Source organism: Abrus precatorius, unplaced genomic scaffold, assembly GCF_003935025.1.
Source record: "Abrus precatorius isolate BTA unplaced genomic scaffold, Abrus_2018 Scaffold2, whole genome shotgun sequence".
Taxonomy (NCBI): Eukaryota; Viridiplantae; Streptophyta; class Magnoliopsida; order Fabales; family Fabaceae; genus Abrus; species Abrus precatorius.
In genome coordinates this window covers 33,494,607-33,507,978 of record NW_020874362.1, presented here as the reverse complement: position 1 = coordinate 33,507,978, position 13,372 = coordinate 33,494,607, and the positions used below count along the sequence as shown (strand labels likewise).

The window sequence follows — 13,372 nt, the reverse complement described above, 5'->3', positions numbered from 1 at the left end:
TGGTTAAATAAATACTTTTCAAAATTATAATAAATTTATATAATTAAATTACGGTAACCGTCATTTAAACGGACATGGTAAGGTGCTAACACTTTCACTACATCTAAATGACTCTCAAATCTATTTTTGTTTTCAAATATCAAAATTTTAAGTTTTTTCGAAGTTTTCTTTGATAAACTTTAGTAGCAATTCTACTGATTTTTCTTAAAAATATTTTTTTTCTGTCGCAGCCACCCGGTTATGACAGCAACATTACTTGTCGTATGAAGTAGTTCATCAAATAATGTAGTCTCGTGAAAAAGATCAAAATATATAAAAATACAATCAATTCTATTTTTTATATATTTTTTAGTTCGAAATAAAACAAAGTTACAACAAACTCGTGAAAGTTAAAAAATGGCTGAAATTAAAAAAAAATCGTTTGTATCTTTTTGATGTGTCACACTCACAACATCTTAAGCTAGTTCCTTGAACTTTTCTTACTTTTGCTAATCTTAAATAGGGCATCAAGTAGTACAGGTATGCAAATGCCACGAGACATATCCACTTGTTGTACTTTAGAGGCGTCAGAACATGATCCTTTTGCTAATGTTTTCTTCTCCTTTTCTTCTAATCTTAACGAATACAAGCGTTCCCTCTCACCTGATCTTATTCCAAGTAAATGGCCGAGGGATACACTGTTGTCTTGAAAGAAAGATGCCGTGGACTAGTTGTTCCAACAGAAGAAAGCAATTAGAAAAATCTACATCAATTCAGTGCTAAACAGTTTAAACCACTATATAGCAACTACAGTCAATGACTAGTGCACAATTTCATAGGCATGTGGTTTGCACAGAATTCCTTTCCATATTAACAGAGGTTCTGTTAAAGCCTAGAAATTAATTTGTTATTATGTTCATTTGTGCACGCTTGACCTTAAGTATAGTGAGCTACAAAGTGGAGTTACTACTAACTATATACCTTTCTCTTTGTTTCAAAGTGCTTTTCACTTAATGGAATGAGCAAAAGCATTGTATCTAATCAATAGTGAGAGAGGAGATTACCTCTGTATCAAGGTTGGAGGATGAGAAGGAGGAAAAACTGGTGGATGGAATGTGGAGTGAGTATGACTCTGCTGGAGCAGAAGGGGGTGATTCCGCAACTCTAAGTCTCATAATATTCAAAATGCCAAGACCAAATGGCCATCCAATAGGCACCTCATCATTCTGAGAATAAATGGCAAAAAAAAATAGCAACATTTAGTTTAAAATTGGTGCCTATTGCCTAATGAAAAAGTTACAAAATATAATTTTAGAAAACGTATATGCATTTATAAACAGATTAGTCAAAAGGGTTCAGGTGGAGTCGAAAATTTATGATCAATAAACTGGTATTTCCTCTAGTAAAAGTACTTGAAATCATACAATGCATATTCCATTACACCTATTATGTCGTATATACATAATGAGTTCAAGAATGTGGATTAAATGTAAAGGTGAGCCTGCTCTTTTAAACTACGAGCTACTTTAAACTTGTGATTTGGCTGACTAAGCTTCTGCATCAAAATGGGTCTAGTTAGTAGAGGTCTTCTCATGATGGATGCATACAAAAGTTCAGTGGCTTAGCCTAAAGGAGAAATTATATTCACAGGGCTACTGGAAAGTTGTCGGTGGATACTGGAGTGCCAAATTCAACTTGCAAAATAAAAGTTATAAAGGGAAAAGTTGTGCTGAATTGGATCAGTTATGTTATGTAGAACGAATACTACGCTAGAAAAACAGAAAGGTTGAGCAATATGTAAGGTACAATTGCTGCCAAAGTTCAGGTGTATGGGTCATGCAAACCTGACACATTCTAACATTATTTATTGTCCATACTATCCTCCTTGTGGTGCTAATTCTTTGCTCCTTCAGTCTTGCTGATATGAAGATGCAATTCTTCCCTTTAATAGATGTAAAGAAAGGATTAAAAAAATTATCTACAAACCTGGTATTCGGGAGGATCATAAAATTCTTTATCATATAACATGGGTGAGGTTAACAAGATATTGTGTCTTTAGATTCTAAAACGCAGAAAATTTGTTCTGACCACCTTTTGGTATCTATGTCAGACAGTAAACACTGTCACCCATCATCTATGAATCTTCATGTCATATTTACAGAGCTTATTATTTCTGCAACTAGGTTCTATTTCTGGTTTGCTGATTGTACAAACTCTTCTACTAGCGTTATGGCTAACTACAAAAGAAAAAATATACTAACTTATTAAAGGAAGTGGACCTGAGACAAATCAATGGTGATTAAACTGTTCATATAATTCATATTTAACTGGTGTCCCCTACAATTTTAAAGTAAAAATACATGCTCATGATTCAGTGGTTTTTATGGGCTCATTTCTCCAGATATTTCTCAGATCTATTACTCCCCCTTATTTTATTGTACATATTTTATTTTTCTTAAACATTTTGCTCCATTCAATTTTGGATTTGGCCCACATCATGTGCCTCTGCTAGATTTCCATATCTTGTTACATGCTATATCAAATGCAAAGAATAGTAAGGCAATGATACATGGATGGTTTAACAGATAATTGTTTCAGTGAGAAAGACATTTAAGTGAAACTGTGCTCCTACACCATCTAATTTGACATGTTATGCTAAAAATTCAAAATTGAATCTGCCACTTTCATGGCTTTAACTCTTAAGTTTCCAAAATTATAAAATAGTAATCTCCCTGACAGGGGACCAGCATTTGCTACCCCATCTTCTGTACTAACTTCTGCTTCTAGTAGATGACATGTTGACATAATCAGAACTGTTCTTTCAGTTCAAACCACATTCTTACAATTAAGTTCGGACAACAAACATTGATGGGTTTTAATGAAATGTTAATTCGTATGCCCACCAATTTTACAACTACTTACATTATGGTCCTAACTAGAGACACTAATGGGGTCTTTTCTTCATGTCAGTCCATCTGGAAAGTACAAATTTTACAGTACACACATTGATCATAGACATGGTTTTCTTTTCATCATGCCAGTTCATCTGGAAAAGCAAATTTTACTAACAGCAGTATGGTGAAGATCACTTTCGGCTAATAAAATAGCAAGAAACTCACATAGGACCAGGAATTCATTTCTCAGTTCCATTAAAAAGCACATGCAAGATTAACAATAAAGAACAACATAAAATCTGTTCCTCACTATCTAATTCAGGGAATCAAGAGAAGAAACAAGACTGCATACATTAACCACGCATAGAGAGAAAAACCAGAGGCACAAAAGTTCAGTTTCAGTTCCAATTTAAAATTAAAACATTTCACAGCTCAAGCATATTATTAACATGCATTCATCACCAGCAATAACATACCCAGAAAAAAAGTCTTGAACTTTTGTAGTCCCAACAGTGATATAAATGAAAACAAGCTAAGAAAAAATGGGAATGGGAATAGAAATACAGAATGACAAAAGAAAATGGAGAAAGAAGGCATATTTTGAATGTCTTAGTTCTTATTGTGCATAAGAATAGCAAAAGAGCAATGAATTATTATTGATATTACCTCTGAAACCATGGTGTCTCTGCGTCTACCGAGAATTGAATAGGAAAATGATGATCACAGAGGAAACTGAAATGTTGTATTGGAGAGAAAACGAAGAAGAGTTTACGTGTCTCCAAACTAGCGTAATAGTATTCTTTCTTAAACGTTAGACATTTAAGACTCCGGGTCCCACTTGGCCTGTTGGGCATTGCTTCAGTTGGAAATGAATTTTGCACACCAAATTTTTAGCACCAATTCATGATATTTCAGCAACTAATTAGCAATGCATATTAATCAATTTATATTTTTAATTAATTTTTATAAAAAATAATTTATTCATGATAATTTTTTTAAGCTTATAATTAAAAGTTCAGCTTATTTTTTTAGTCAACTTTTATTTTCATATTTTACTTTTTATAATTGATTGTTTTTAATACAAAATCAACTATTTTTTGCAACTTTATACCCTTTTTATAATTTTTTAGAAAAATTAATTATTTTATACCTTTAAAATATAATAAATTATTTTTAATTAATCAAAACACACAAACTTTGTCTATTTAATTATTTATAATTTATCTAAAATGATAAGAAGATTTTAGAGTAAAAAAACTGAGCTAACCATATGTTAGGGAGTGTAATTTTGACAAAAAGAAGCATATGCGATAAATATTTTTATTTTTTAAAATAAAAATTAATTAGTATGAATTGATTAATTTGTATAAATATTATATAATTTTTAATTAAAAAAATATACATTAGTTAATAGAAAACAATGCTACAACATCTAATAATAGGAGGGGAAAATACGAAGAGTAATTGATTAAGGCTCAATTTAAATGGACTATTTAAAAATCTCTTTGCAGAAGAAAAAAATAATCAGTATAAAAAATGATTAATTTTTTTATAAGTTAAAAATAACATATCTTTTTAAAATTTAGAAAAATTAAATAAGATAGATTCTTAAAGTTTAAAAAAATAAAAAGTATAAGTTGTTTTTAAATAATAAAAAATTATATTCTTTGTATATACTCATTTTATTTTTCTAACTTCGCTAAAAATGCATCTAAATTTGACTTCCTAAAATTTTATTTTAATTTAACAATAGAGATTTAATTGACTTATATACATAAATGTTAAGATTTAAATTAGAAATTTATTTTAATGCATTGTTATATAAAAATTTGTATATTTTAAATAATTAAATTATTCAATAGATATAATTTTAAATAAATTATTATAAAAATTAATAATTCTTATTAATATATAAAATAATACTGTACAAAAGTTACATTTTTAATATATAGAATAATTTCAAGACTGAAATGGACCGATTGATCATTTTAAAATGATAATTTATGAACGGTATAAGAAAAGTGCTTTTACTGTTTTTTGCCACTTAGCCTTTGTGTTCGATCGGTGGGATAGCAATGTAGAATTCAAAGCAGTTGGCAGCATTCGTCATTTGTGTATTTTTGGTTTGGATTTAGTTCATTTAAATAATGAATATATATATATAATTAAAATAGTTAAATTATGTAAGTATATAATAATTTATAAACTTACTAAATTTTAATTAATTATTTTTAATCAATAATTATATTTAAATTTTATCTTTTAAAATGTATTCCCTAATTTTTGAAGAACGAAATCCGTTTACCAAACTATGTTGGCTACCCATAAAGAAATCGTTTTTTCTTCACCATGTCCCTTAAAATTTGTATTATTATTATTATTTGCTTGAATAGTAACACTGATTATTATGTTCAATTCTTATTGTTAGTAGAGAGAAAAAAATATAAATCTCAATCATGAAAGTTTTTTAAAAGCATTTGGATGAGTTATCCTAATTATGTTTGGTCATTAGCATAAAATATTCATTTTAGTTATTTTTATATAAAAAATTGAAATCATTAGTAATTATAGAGTTTAAGGATACTTCTAGTTCCTATTATTTTATTCTTAGTAATTTATATGAGTATGGACTAGATAATACCAAATATTTTCTTCTTTTGAACGTCAATACCATATTGTATTATAGTTATCTGCAGATTTGATGAATGATGCACATGGCTACAGAAAGTTTATGTGTCTTGTAATTTGGGGATGGATCATGAATATATAAAATACCCAATTAATTATCATTCTTATAGCCGACAGTTAATAACTATTATGATGAAAGGGAATAACAGATATCGACATAAACCCATTGTCAGCTTCTGTATGACCATATTATCATCCTCCTTTTCCTGCTCTAACAAGTAATAAGATGTTCTTTTCCTATTACGATCAATTTGAATTTAAATGAGTTTCTGTTTTCTCTTGAGGTAGAGAAAAATATACTTAAAAAATAATAATTAGTATTATCTTAAAATTTTAAAGCAAGAACAGAAGTTTCTTTTAAAACTAAAATTGAAAGCGTTTGATTTGGTTACTGCATCTGCATGGTAGGGATGCAAAGGAGCGTCGGTATCCGTACATAGTGTGTGTGTGACACAGTTCTTACCACTTCCCTTCAATTTGAGTCCAACACTTGTGCACCACTCAAATGCTTCCACGTGGACTTGTCTCTTTGTTTTGATTAGGGTTAAGGATGGTTGGTATGTGGCACTAATCTTAATTATTATGATAATCGATGGTTGAGTAGAAGCAATCACAATCCATTGTGAAATTTGGATGTGGGTTCCTTCCCTTTCAACTGTAAATCTATCTATCTTTATTCAATTCAACGTCACGTTATAATAGTTTTTTTTTTTTTTTTCATTTTTATTATTTTTGTTTCTTCTTTTTTAATTGTCACAAACATAAAGAGTAAAGACCTCTCTTTTCGCCTTATTTTGTCACTAAGAACGTAGTTAATAAAATTATTAAATTTAATTTCAGACCAAAAGAGATTTTTACTCCCAAAAAAGGAAAATATTTACTGATGAAATATTTATCATAGTAAAATGTAAAATGAAAATAGTTTAGTAAAAGATGTTTGATGTTTATCAACGTGTGTCTCTATAACATTTTTGTTTGTATAAACTTAAACTGAACAGAAAACTTAAGTCTCATTCAATAGACATTAAATACTTGATGCATAAGCACGAGTTTTTCTAAGTTAGATCTATCAATTAATAGTTTGTTAATATTTAGTGCATGAGGGATCAAAGTCTTGTAACTATTTCTCCGACACTAGCATATATAATTAATCATGTAATGTTGTGCGTGCGTGTGGTGCCTTCTCTAATAATGGAACAACATGGGTTATTGTTATTTTAAACATGGATTAACCAAACTCATTCTAATTCATTTAAGGTGTGAACGAGAAAATTATAAGAATAATTATAACTTTTATAAGTTATTTTAAGTTTATCTAATATTTTTTATATAGTTTATTAAAATGAGTCTTTTTTATATCACTAAGTTTTATAGCATAATTTATCATATGAATTTTGCATAAAAAACTCAATCTCCACGACTCTCTTGGTAACATGATTTTCAAACATGAGTTCAATGGTGTCTCTGAATAAACCATGTTCTCCACCTCCGTTATGGGCCTATCTCCATCCTTCTTATATGTGATCAAACTTGCAAACACTCCAATTCTCCCTCAGAACCTCTGAGTTCATCTCCCTAATGATGTTGCTGATATTCTTCCATTACAAGTTCAATCTCAAGTCAAATGCTTTCACCTTATAATTCCTTGGAATTTCTCTAACTGAGTAACGCTTATATAAAACACATTCTCTACGTACTTTTTAACATTAATTTTGGATAAAATGTATTCAAAACTATAAAAATATAACTATAAATTATTAAATTACGAGTGAGAGTTACATGATTTTTATAATTTTAAATAAATTTTTGTCAAAAACAAAATATATATTTGAAAGAATATGTTACAACTTGTATTGCTAAAATAATATTTCTAGAAAAAAAAAACTTATATACAACTTAAACACATAATTTCTTTTTGTCATCCGTTATTTAATTATTTGACAATTATTGCGTTGATGCACAAAAGATTTTGCTGAAGACATAGATTTTTATATAAATGGGTTATCTTTTACTATTTTTAAATAAAAATGTTTATTCAAATTAAAATTTAAAAAGAGAGGAATTGTTTTTGTTTCATAAATATGAGATATTACAAAATTTACTAAACTTATAAAAAAATTAAGAGGGAAAAAGGAGAGAGGAAAGAAAGTAAGAAGTTGTCATATAAAAAATTATAATGTTATTAATAGTTAACAAAACTATAACGGTGTTAACTTATATGGGATACATGACAGTAATTGCAACAAAAATGGGCTTTCATTATAAAAATTTAATTAAAAAATTTAAAATTATAAAAATTTATTAAAAATATGATAAAATCATAAAGACCTAAAACTTTTTTTTTTTGCTAGAACCTAAAACTTTTTTCAAGAGCAACGTACAAATTTAAGGACAAAATTAACATAACTATTAATTAAAATACAACACATCTATCATTAACTAAGCTAATTTTAATTTTTGTTGTAATGTGTGAACCCGGTGTCATGTGGCCGTGTAATATATTTTAACTTTGGTCCATTATAACGGGCTTGATACATGACAGTTATTGCAACAAAAATGGGCCTTCACCTTAAAAAACAACCTGGTCAGACCAAGTGGCTTTCGCTAGTTAATGGGTAGCATTAAACACCCAGCCCCAACCATTAAATGATTAGTCAATTTTGCATGTTATGAAATGTTATTAAGTGAATATAAGTGATAAGTTTTATGTTTAGTTTTTTATTATTATTTAGGATTAAAGAGTCATTAGTGTTAATTTGATTGTATTAGACTATGCTTTGTAGTGATTTTGTGAAGTTTTATTAATATATTTTAATTGTTTGAGTGTGTAAAAGTTTGTAGTGGTTTAAGTTAATTGTTTTTTTTTTAAGTTGTAAAAATATTTAATCTATTTTTTTTTTACTTTTTTACTTTTGGGGTGCAAGAGTAACTAGAAAGACAATTACTTAAAACTTAGAAAATTATAAGTTGTGTGAGCACGTGAAGAGGTTTGTGGTCATAGTAAAAAAGTATAATCTACTTAGTTGTGCACACAAGAGCTCTGTATATAACTCCATAAAGAATTGATGAAGAAATGCTAACTTACCAGTTCCTGTGTGGGCATAAAACTTGGTTACGTGCCTACACAAGTCTACTGGAATGAGTTAATAGTTTGTGGCTACACTAGTTGTTAAAAAATTCAGTATGAATATTTAAAGTTACATAAATCATGTTTTTTTTTGTTCATATTTCACTTTTGAAAGTTCTATGTTTTAAGGTTTGAGAAACACTTCAGATTAAGAAATTAAGTCCAACCATTATTAATTCTAATAGAATTTTCTTCTTCTTCTTTTTTTCTCTCTTTCTCTTGTTTTTCTTTTTCATTATATTTAACTAGATTTTGTGGTTAGAGAATGATGAATCACAATTCAAATTTATAGTAAATTAAATTATTGCATTTGAATTCAAATTTCTTTCTTTCAATTAAGTGTTTCCTTTACTTCTTAATGCTTTTATGGAGTTAATCAATCATCGATTGATTTTAAATTCACTTTCATAATTAAAAAAATTATTAGTGAATTAGATCTTAAAGTAGTGCACGATAGTTGTTGATATTATAGAGATATAAATGATGATTACGTGATCTTGTACTATTTTAAACTTAATACTTGTTTCAATTAAAAAATAATCTAAAAAATTAAGATTCTTAATTAAGAAAAAAAGATTTATTTATTGAAAAATTGAAATTAGTCCAATTCAAAAAACGTAATTTTTAGTTAGATGTCAAAACTGAGTTTAAATGTGATTTGATTATTTGAAATAAAAGTTGAGAAGATTATACTCTACCTGTTTTATACATTTAATTTTTATTTTATTTTACTATATTCTATTCTCTTACTTTATTCTTTATCAAACATTATACATTATCGCTATCACTTCAAGATTAAATTCAAATAGTTATAAACTTCTGAATTAGTAGTTGAGTACAATTTTCGTAACCATGATATTTGTATTTACACTATTATTTGGTATAACTCGGTATACTTGTCAAATAAAATTCAATTAACAAGTGTCTAGGTTTGAATTTTAAGAAAAATAAAAATCATATGATGTTCCCTAGAATTGAGATAGTATTTCTCAATCTATTTCCAAATTTTTACTACAAAATAATAAATCAAAACAAAAAAAAAAAACTCAAATTTTCAAAGCAACAAGAATAGGTTCAGTTCAGTTCAAAGTTTGGATATCAATGGAAGTTTCTCCTTATTATTTTTAGCAAACGTTAACTATTTTTTTTAAGAATTAATTAAGAAATCCATAATAGAAAACTATTAAAGAATATTATTAATCCACTCTAATTATCATATCCATATACTTTTAGCGTTAAAATGCCTTTTTTTATTAGTATCCTTAAGATATTAGTCACCCAAACATTATTTTTTTTGGAATTACGTGTTTTTTCACAGAAATTGTTTTTTGTAACATCAATTTAAATTTTTTATATAAAAATACTCATATTATTAATAAAACTATAGGAAAAAGGTATTTTAATAAAAAATATAATGGACAATGATAATAGAGGTAGCCATTCTTTCACTGTTACGAGAAGTCGTTGAATTAACAAATCTAGTTGGTTAACGTAGACGAGTGTAAACTAAAATGAGTTGAATTTTGAGAGAGGGAAGACCAAGAGAGCTAGGGTGATGATTAGTCAACATGTCACTCCCTCACTTTCACCATCCAACCTCAAAATTATGGTACATTTCAAATAGGGTCCCCATACTTATAAAACAACTCCTTAAATTAGATATTTTTAGTGTTTTTATGAGAAATTATAAATAATAACTGCTAAAAAAGTCTTTAAAAACTTATTATAAAATCATTTTTTTTTGGTTTAACTGCTCCCTATGTGGCATCTATGGCTATTCCCAGGCATTCGGTGCCCCCTCTTGCGTCTCAAATTTAACTGCCGAGTGAGTTAGGTATTTTAGGTTACCGGTCAATTAATCTCAAACCTAACAATTCACAATTTCAACTGTCCTTCTCTTTCTCTTCCTGTCTCATCGCTTCTTCTTAGCAACATACTAAAAAAAAAAAGTATCCAAATAAAGACAAATTGACACTGTCATCTGTTGCTATGCCTAGAGATGCCATATTCCAGCAAGTAAACGCACCCTATTTGCACATTTGTTAACATTAAATTGTTTGACTTGTAAAGTTCTACACTGTTTAGACATATAGCTTAGACATTTTTACATGCATCCTACTGTGCTCTAAGGGTTATGCACTATTTAGTTCTCTCATCAATTAATAATCGAGTCTATGCAAGAGCCAAACTAAAAAAAAATAAAAAAAATGCAGTACTTTTTCTGCGGCCATGTTTTAAATATTTAATCATACTACCTTTAATTTAATGCAAATAAAGTGCAAACTAACACAAGTACTTTTTTTGTTTTTTGCTTTTATGCTAGAGCGTCAATCACGGAGGAAAGAAAGCGTAATTGACATGCTTGAACCATTTATCTATTTATTATGCCTCTGCATACCGAACCAATGCTTAAATAATGTGGTAGATCGGTCCTTCTCTTGATATGGACTGTGGGCACATCCAGAAAGCCAAATTGACAACAACATGACACACGTACACCTTCAAACAGAAATTGTCCTACATTTATTTATGGCTAAAGAAACGGGCAAAACTTCCTCTTTTTTTTCATTGATATTTACTTGTATATTTTAACCAATCACAACCAACATCACCAATGTCCATTGGTCTATGTACAAAGAGGTTGGTTCACTTTGAGTAAGTTTCGGTTTTAGTCTTGTGAAATGAAAATTAACCATTAGAGTTTTGTCCTGTTAAATTAGTTCTGGTGAAACATGACTAGCAAAGCGTTAGGCCGAAATGAACCATCTTAACCTAGTAAATTTGAAAAACACTAACAATGCACTTTTTCTAATACACCACTTAACATAGTTAATTTTTATTTTATTTTTAATAATGGTATGAAAATATGTTAAAAAGAGTATATCAGTAAATTTTTGTCATGGGACAGTTTATGAAGAAGCATAGAAGATATAGATGCCATCCACTGGACTGAGCACAAGGACAAGAGTAACTATCTACTTTTCGAGGAAGAAACACTGTTCAGTGTATAATTTCTAATGAGGAAGCTCTAATCTTGGCAACCAACAAGTGATGAGACATATGTAGATATTGCTCCATTGACCTGAAGATTTTTAATGCTCTAAACTATAGATCATAAATAAACATTTCGATGAATTGCCCTATGTCATTTAGCTGATGGTCATATCAGCAAGCTAATAGAGAGTAAGTTAGCAGTGTGAATTATTATATGTTATGTCCATGCTAATCATTAATTTCATTTTGTCCACTATGGTGCAAAAGGAAGGCATAACAAAATGACGTTTACCACTCAACTTCAATTGTGTGGTGCTCCCTCGTACTGTTTCAAAATGGTATCTTATGATTGATTTTTGTCTCTGCTTCTCTCTACTTTAATCCTTATATTGCGCCGGTTTCAAAGAGAAAAACAAGAACCGGAGTTTCTTTACTTTGGATAAAAGTGTGAATAAAGAGAGAAACAAGCTTGGTTCACATTATACAACTTAATGATAATACTTCAAAAGCAACTTCATGCTTTCATACTCCATGCCATATTTCCAAATCATGACATAAACTGTGCAATTCCAAAAGCAAGATTTAATAAGATTACCACTATAATACTCTTCAATAAATTATCTACCCTTTAACATTTCTTTTTGTTATTTTTAATGTAAAGCACAGTAAAACATGGAACACCCACTGTGAATACTCAAAATCAAAAGGAAAATAAACTCTTTTTCACTATGACAGTGATTCAAGCTCAAGGCTCAAAGTTCTCTTGGTCATCTTCAAACTCCTCCTGGTTCTGGTAACCTTGCATGGAATTCACATTGTTGTTGCCAAAGTAACCCCTGTTGTTGTACCAATTTTCAGAGTTCACTCCTCTGGACGAGCCATCATGCAGTGTTGGATGGTTGTACTTCTCAGATTGAACGTCATAAAAGTATTTTCCACCCTCCACAAACCTTGTGTCACTCAAACCCTGCCTCTCACCATTGTAACTGTTATCCACAGCGTAATTTTTGTAAGAGTACTTTTCGTTGGCAGCATTGTTGTTGTTGTTATAAAAGTATCTGTCATTGGCATTGTTGTTATTGTAGAAGTATTTGTCTTTGGCAGCATTGTCGTTGTTGTTGTTGTAGAAATACTTGTTGTCGTTGTTGTTCTGATTTTCGTTGTATCCTCCTTCTGTGTACTTAGTGTCACTCAATTCATTTTGCTTGCCACCAAAAGCATCCTTGTTTTTGTAGTAGTAGTTGTTGTTGCTGCTGTAAGATCCTGTGAGCCTTGTTTCACTCATTTCGTGTTGGTTGGTGGTATAAGCATCCTTCTTGGAGTTGTAGTTGTTGTTGTTGGAGTACTTGCTAGTGTCCTCCGCAGACATAGTTTTATATGGTTGGTAATTGGTGGTGGTGGTGGGAGGGTTCAAACCAGATTCATGACCATACAGGCCATAACTGTTTTCAGTCTCTGGGATGAAGGCTGGTTGTTGTTGTTGTTCTGGCTTGTTTAATGGTCCTTCATTGTTGGTAGCCTCTGTCTCTCTGAGGTTATTGGTGTTGGTGTTGCTAGGCGAGACTTTGCTGAAGAACTGGCTGTCTCTGGCATTAACTTGGAAGGACAATAAAAGGGTTGCTAAGAACAGGAAAGGAATGAGTTTTGAGATGGGAGCCATAGATGAATGAGGAAAGAGAGAAGGATGGTA

At 29.6% G+C, this 13,372-nt stretch overlaps 2 protein-coding genes across 2 annotated transcripts; both read right to left on the bottom strand.

Annotated features, from left to right (window-relative positions):
- Positions 1-460: 460 nt before the first annotated feature.
- On the bottom strand, positions 461-1,238 carry LOC113859878. The gene is made up of 2 exons (XM_027492544.1): positions 1,044-1,238; positions 461-706 (listed from the first exon to the last, which is right to left on the bottom strand). Exons 1-2 carry the CDS (start codon positions 1,236-1,238, stop codon positions 461-463), a joined length of 441 nt encoding a protein of 146 aa, XP_027348345.1.
- Positions 1,239-12,411: 11,173 nt separating this feature from the next.
- Positions 12,412-13,372, bottom strand: LOC113859135 (protein E6-like). Its single transcript, XM_027491951.1, has one exon. The coding sequence runs from the start codon at positions 13,340-13,342 to the stop codon at positions 12,428-12,430; it is 915 nt and encodes a 304-aa protein (XP_027347752.1). The 5' UTR covers positions 13,343-13,372; the 3' UTR covers positions 12,412-12,427.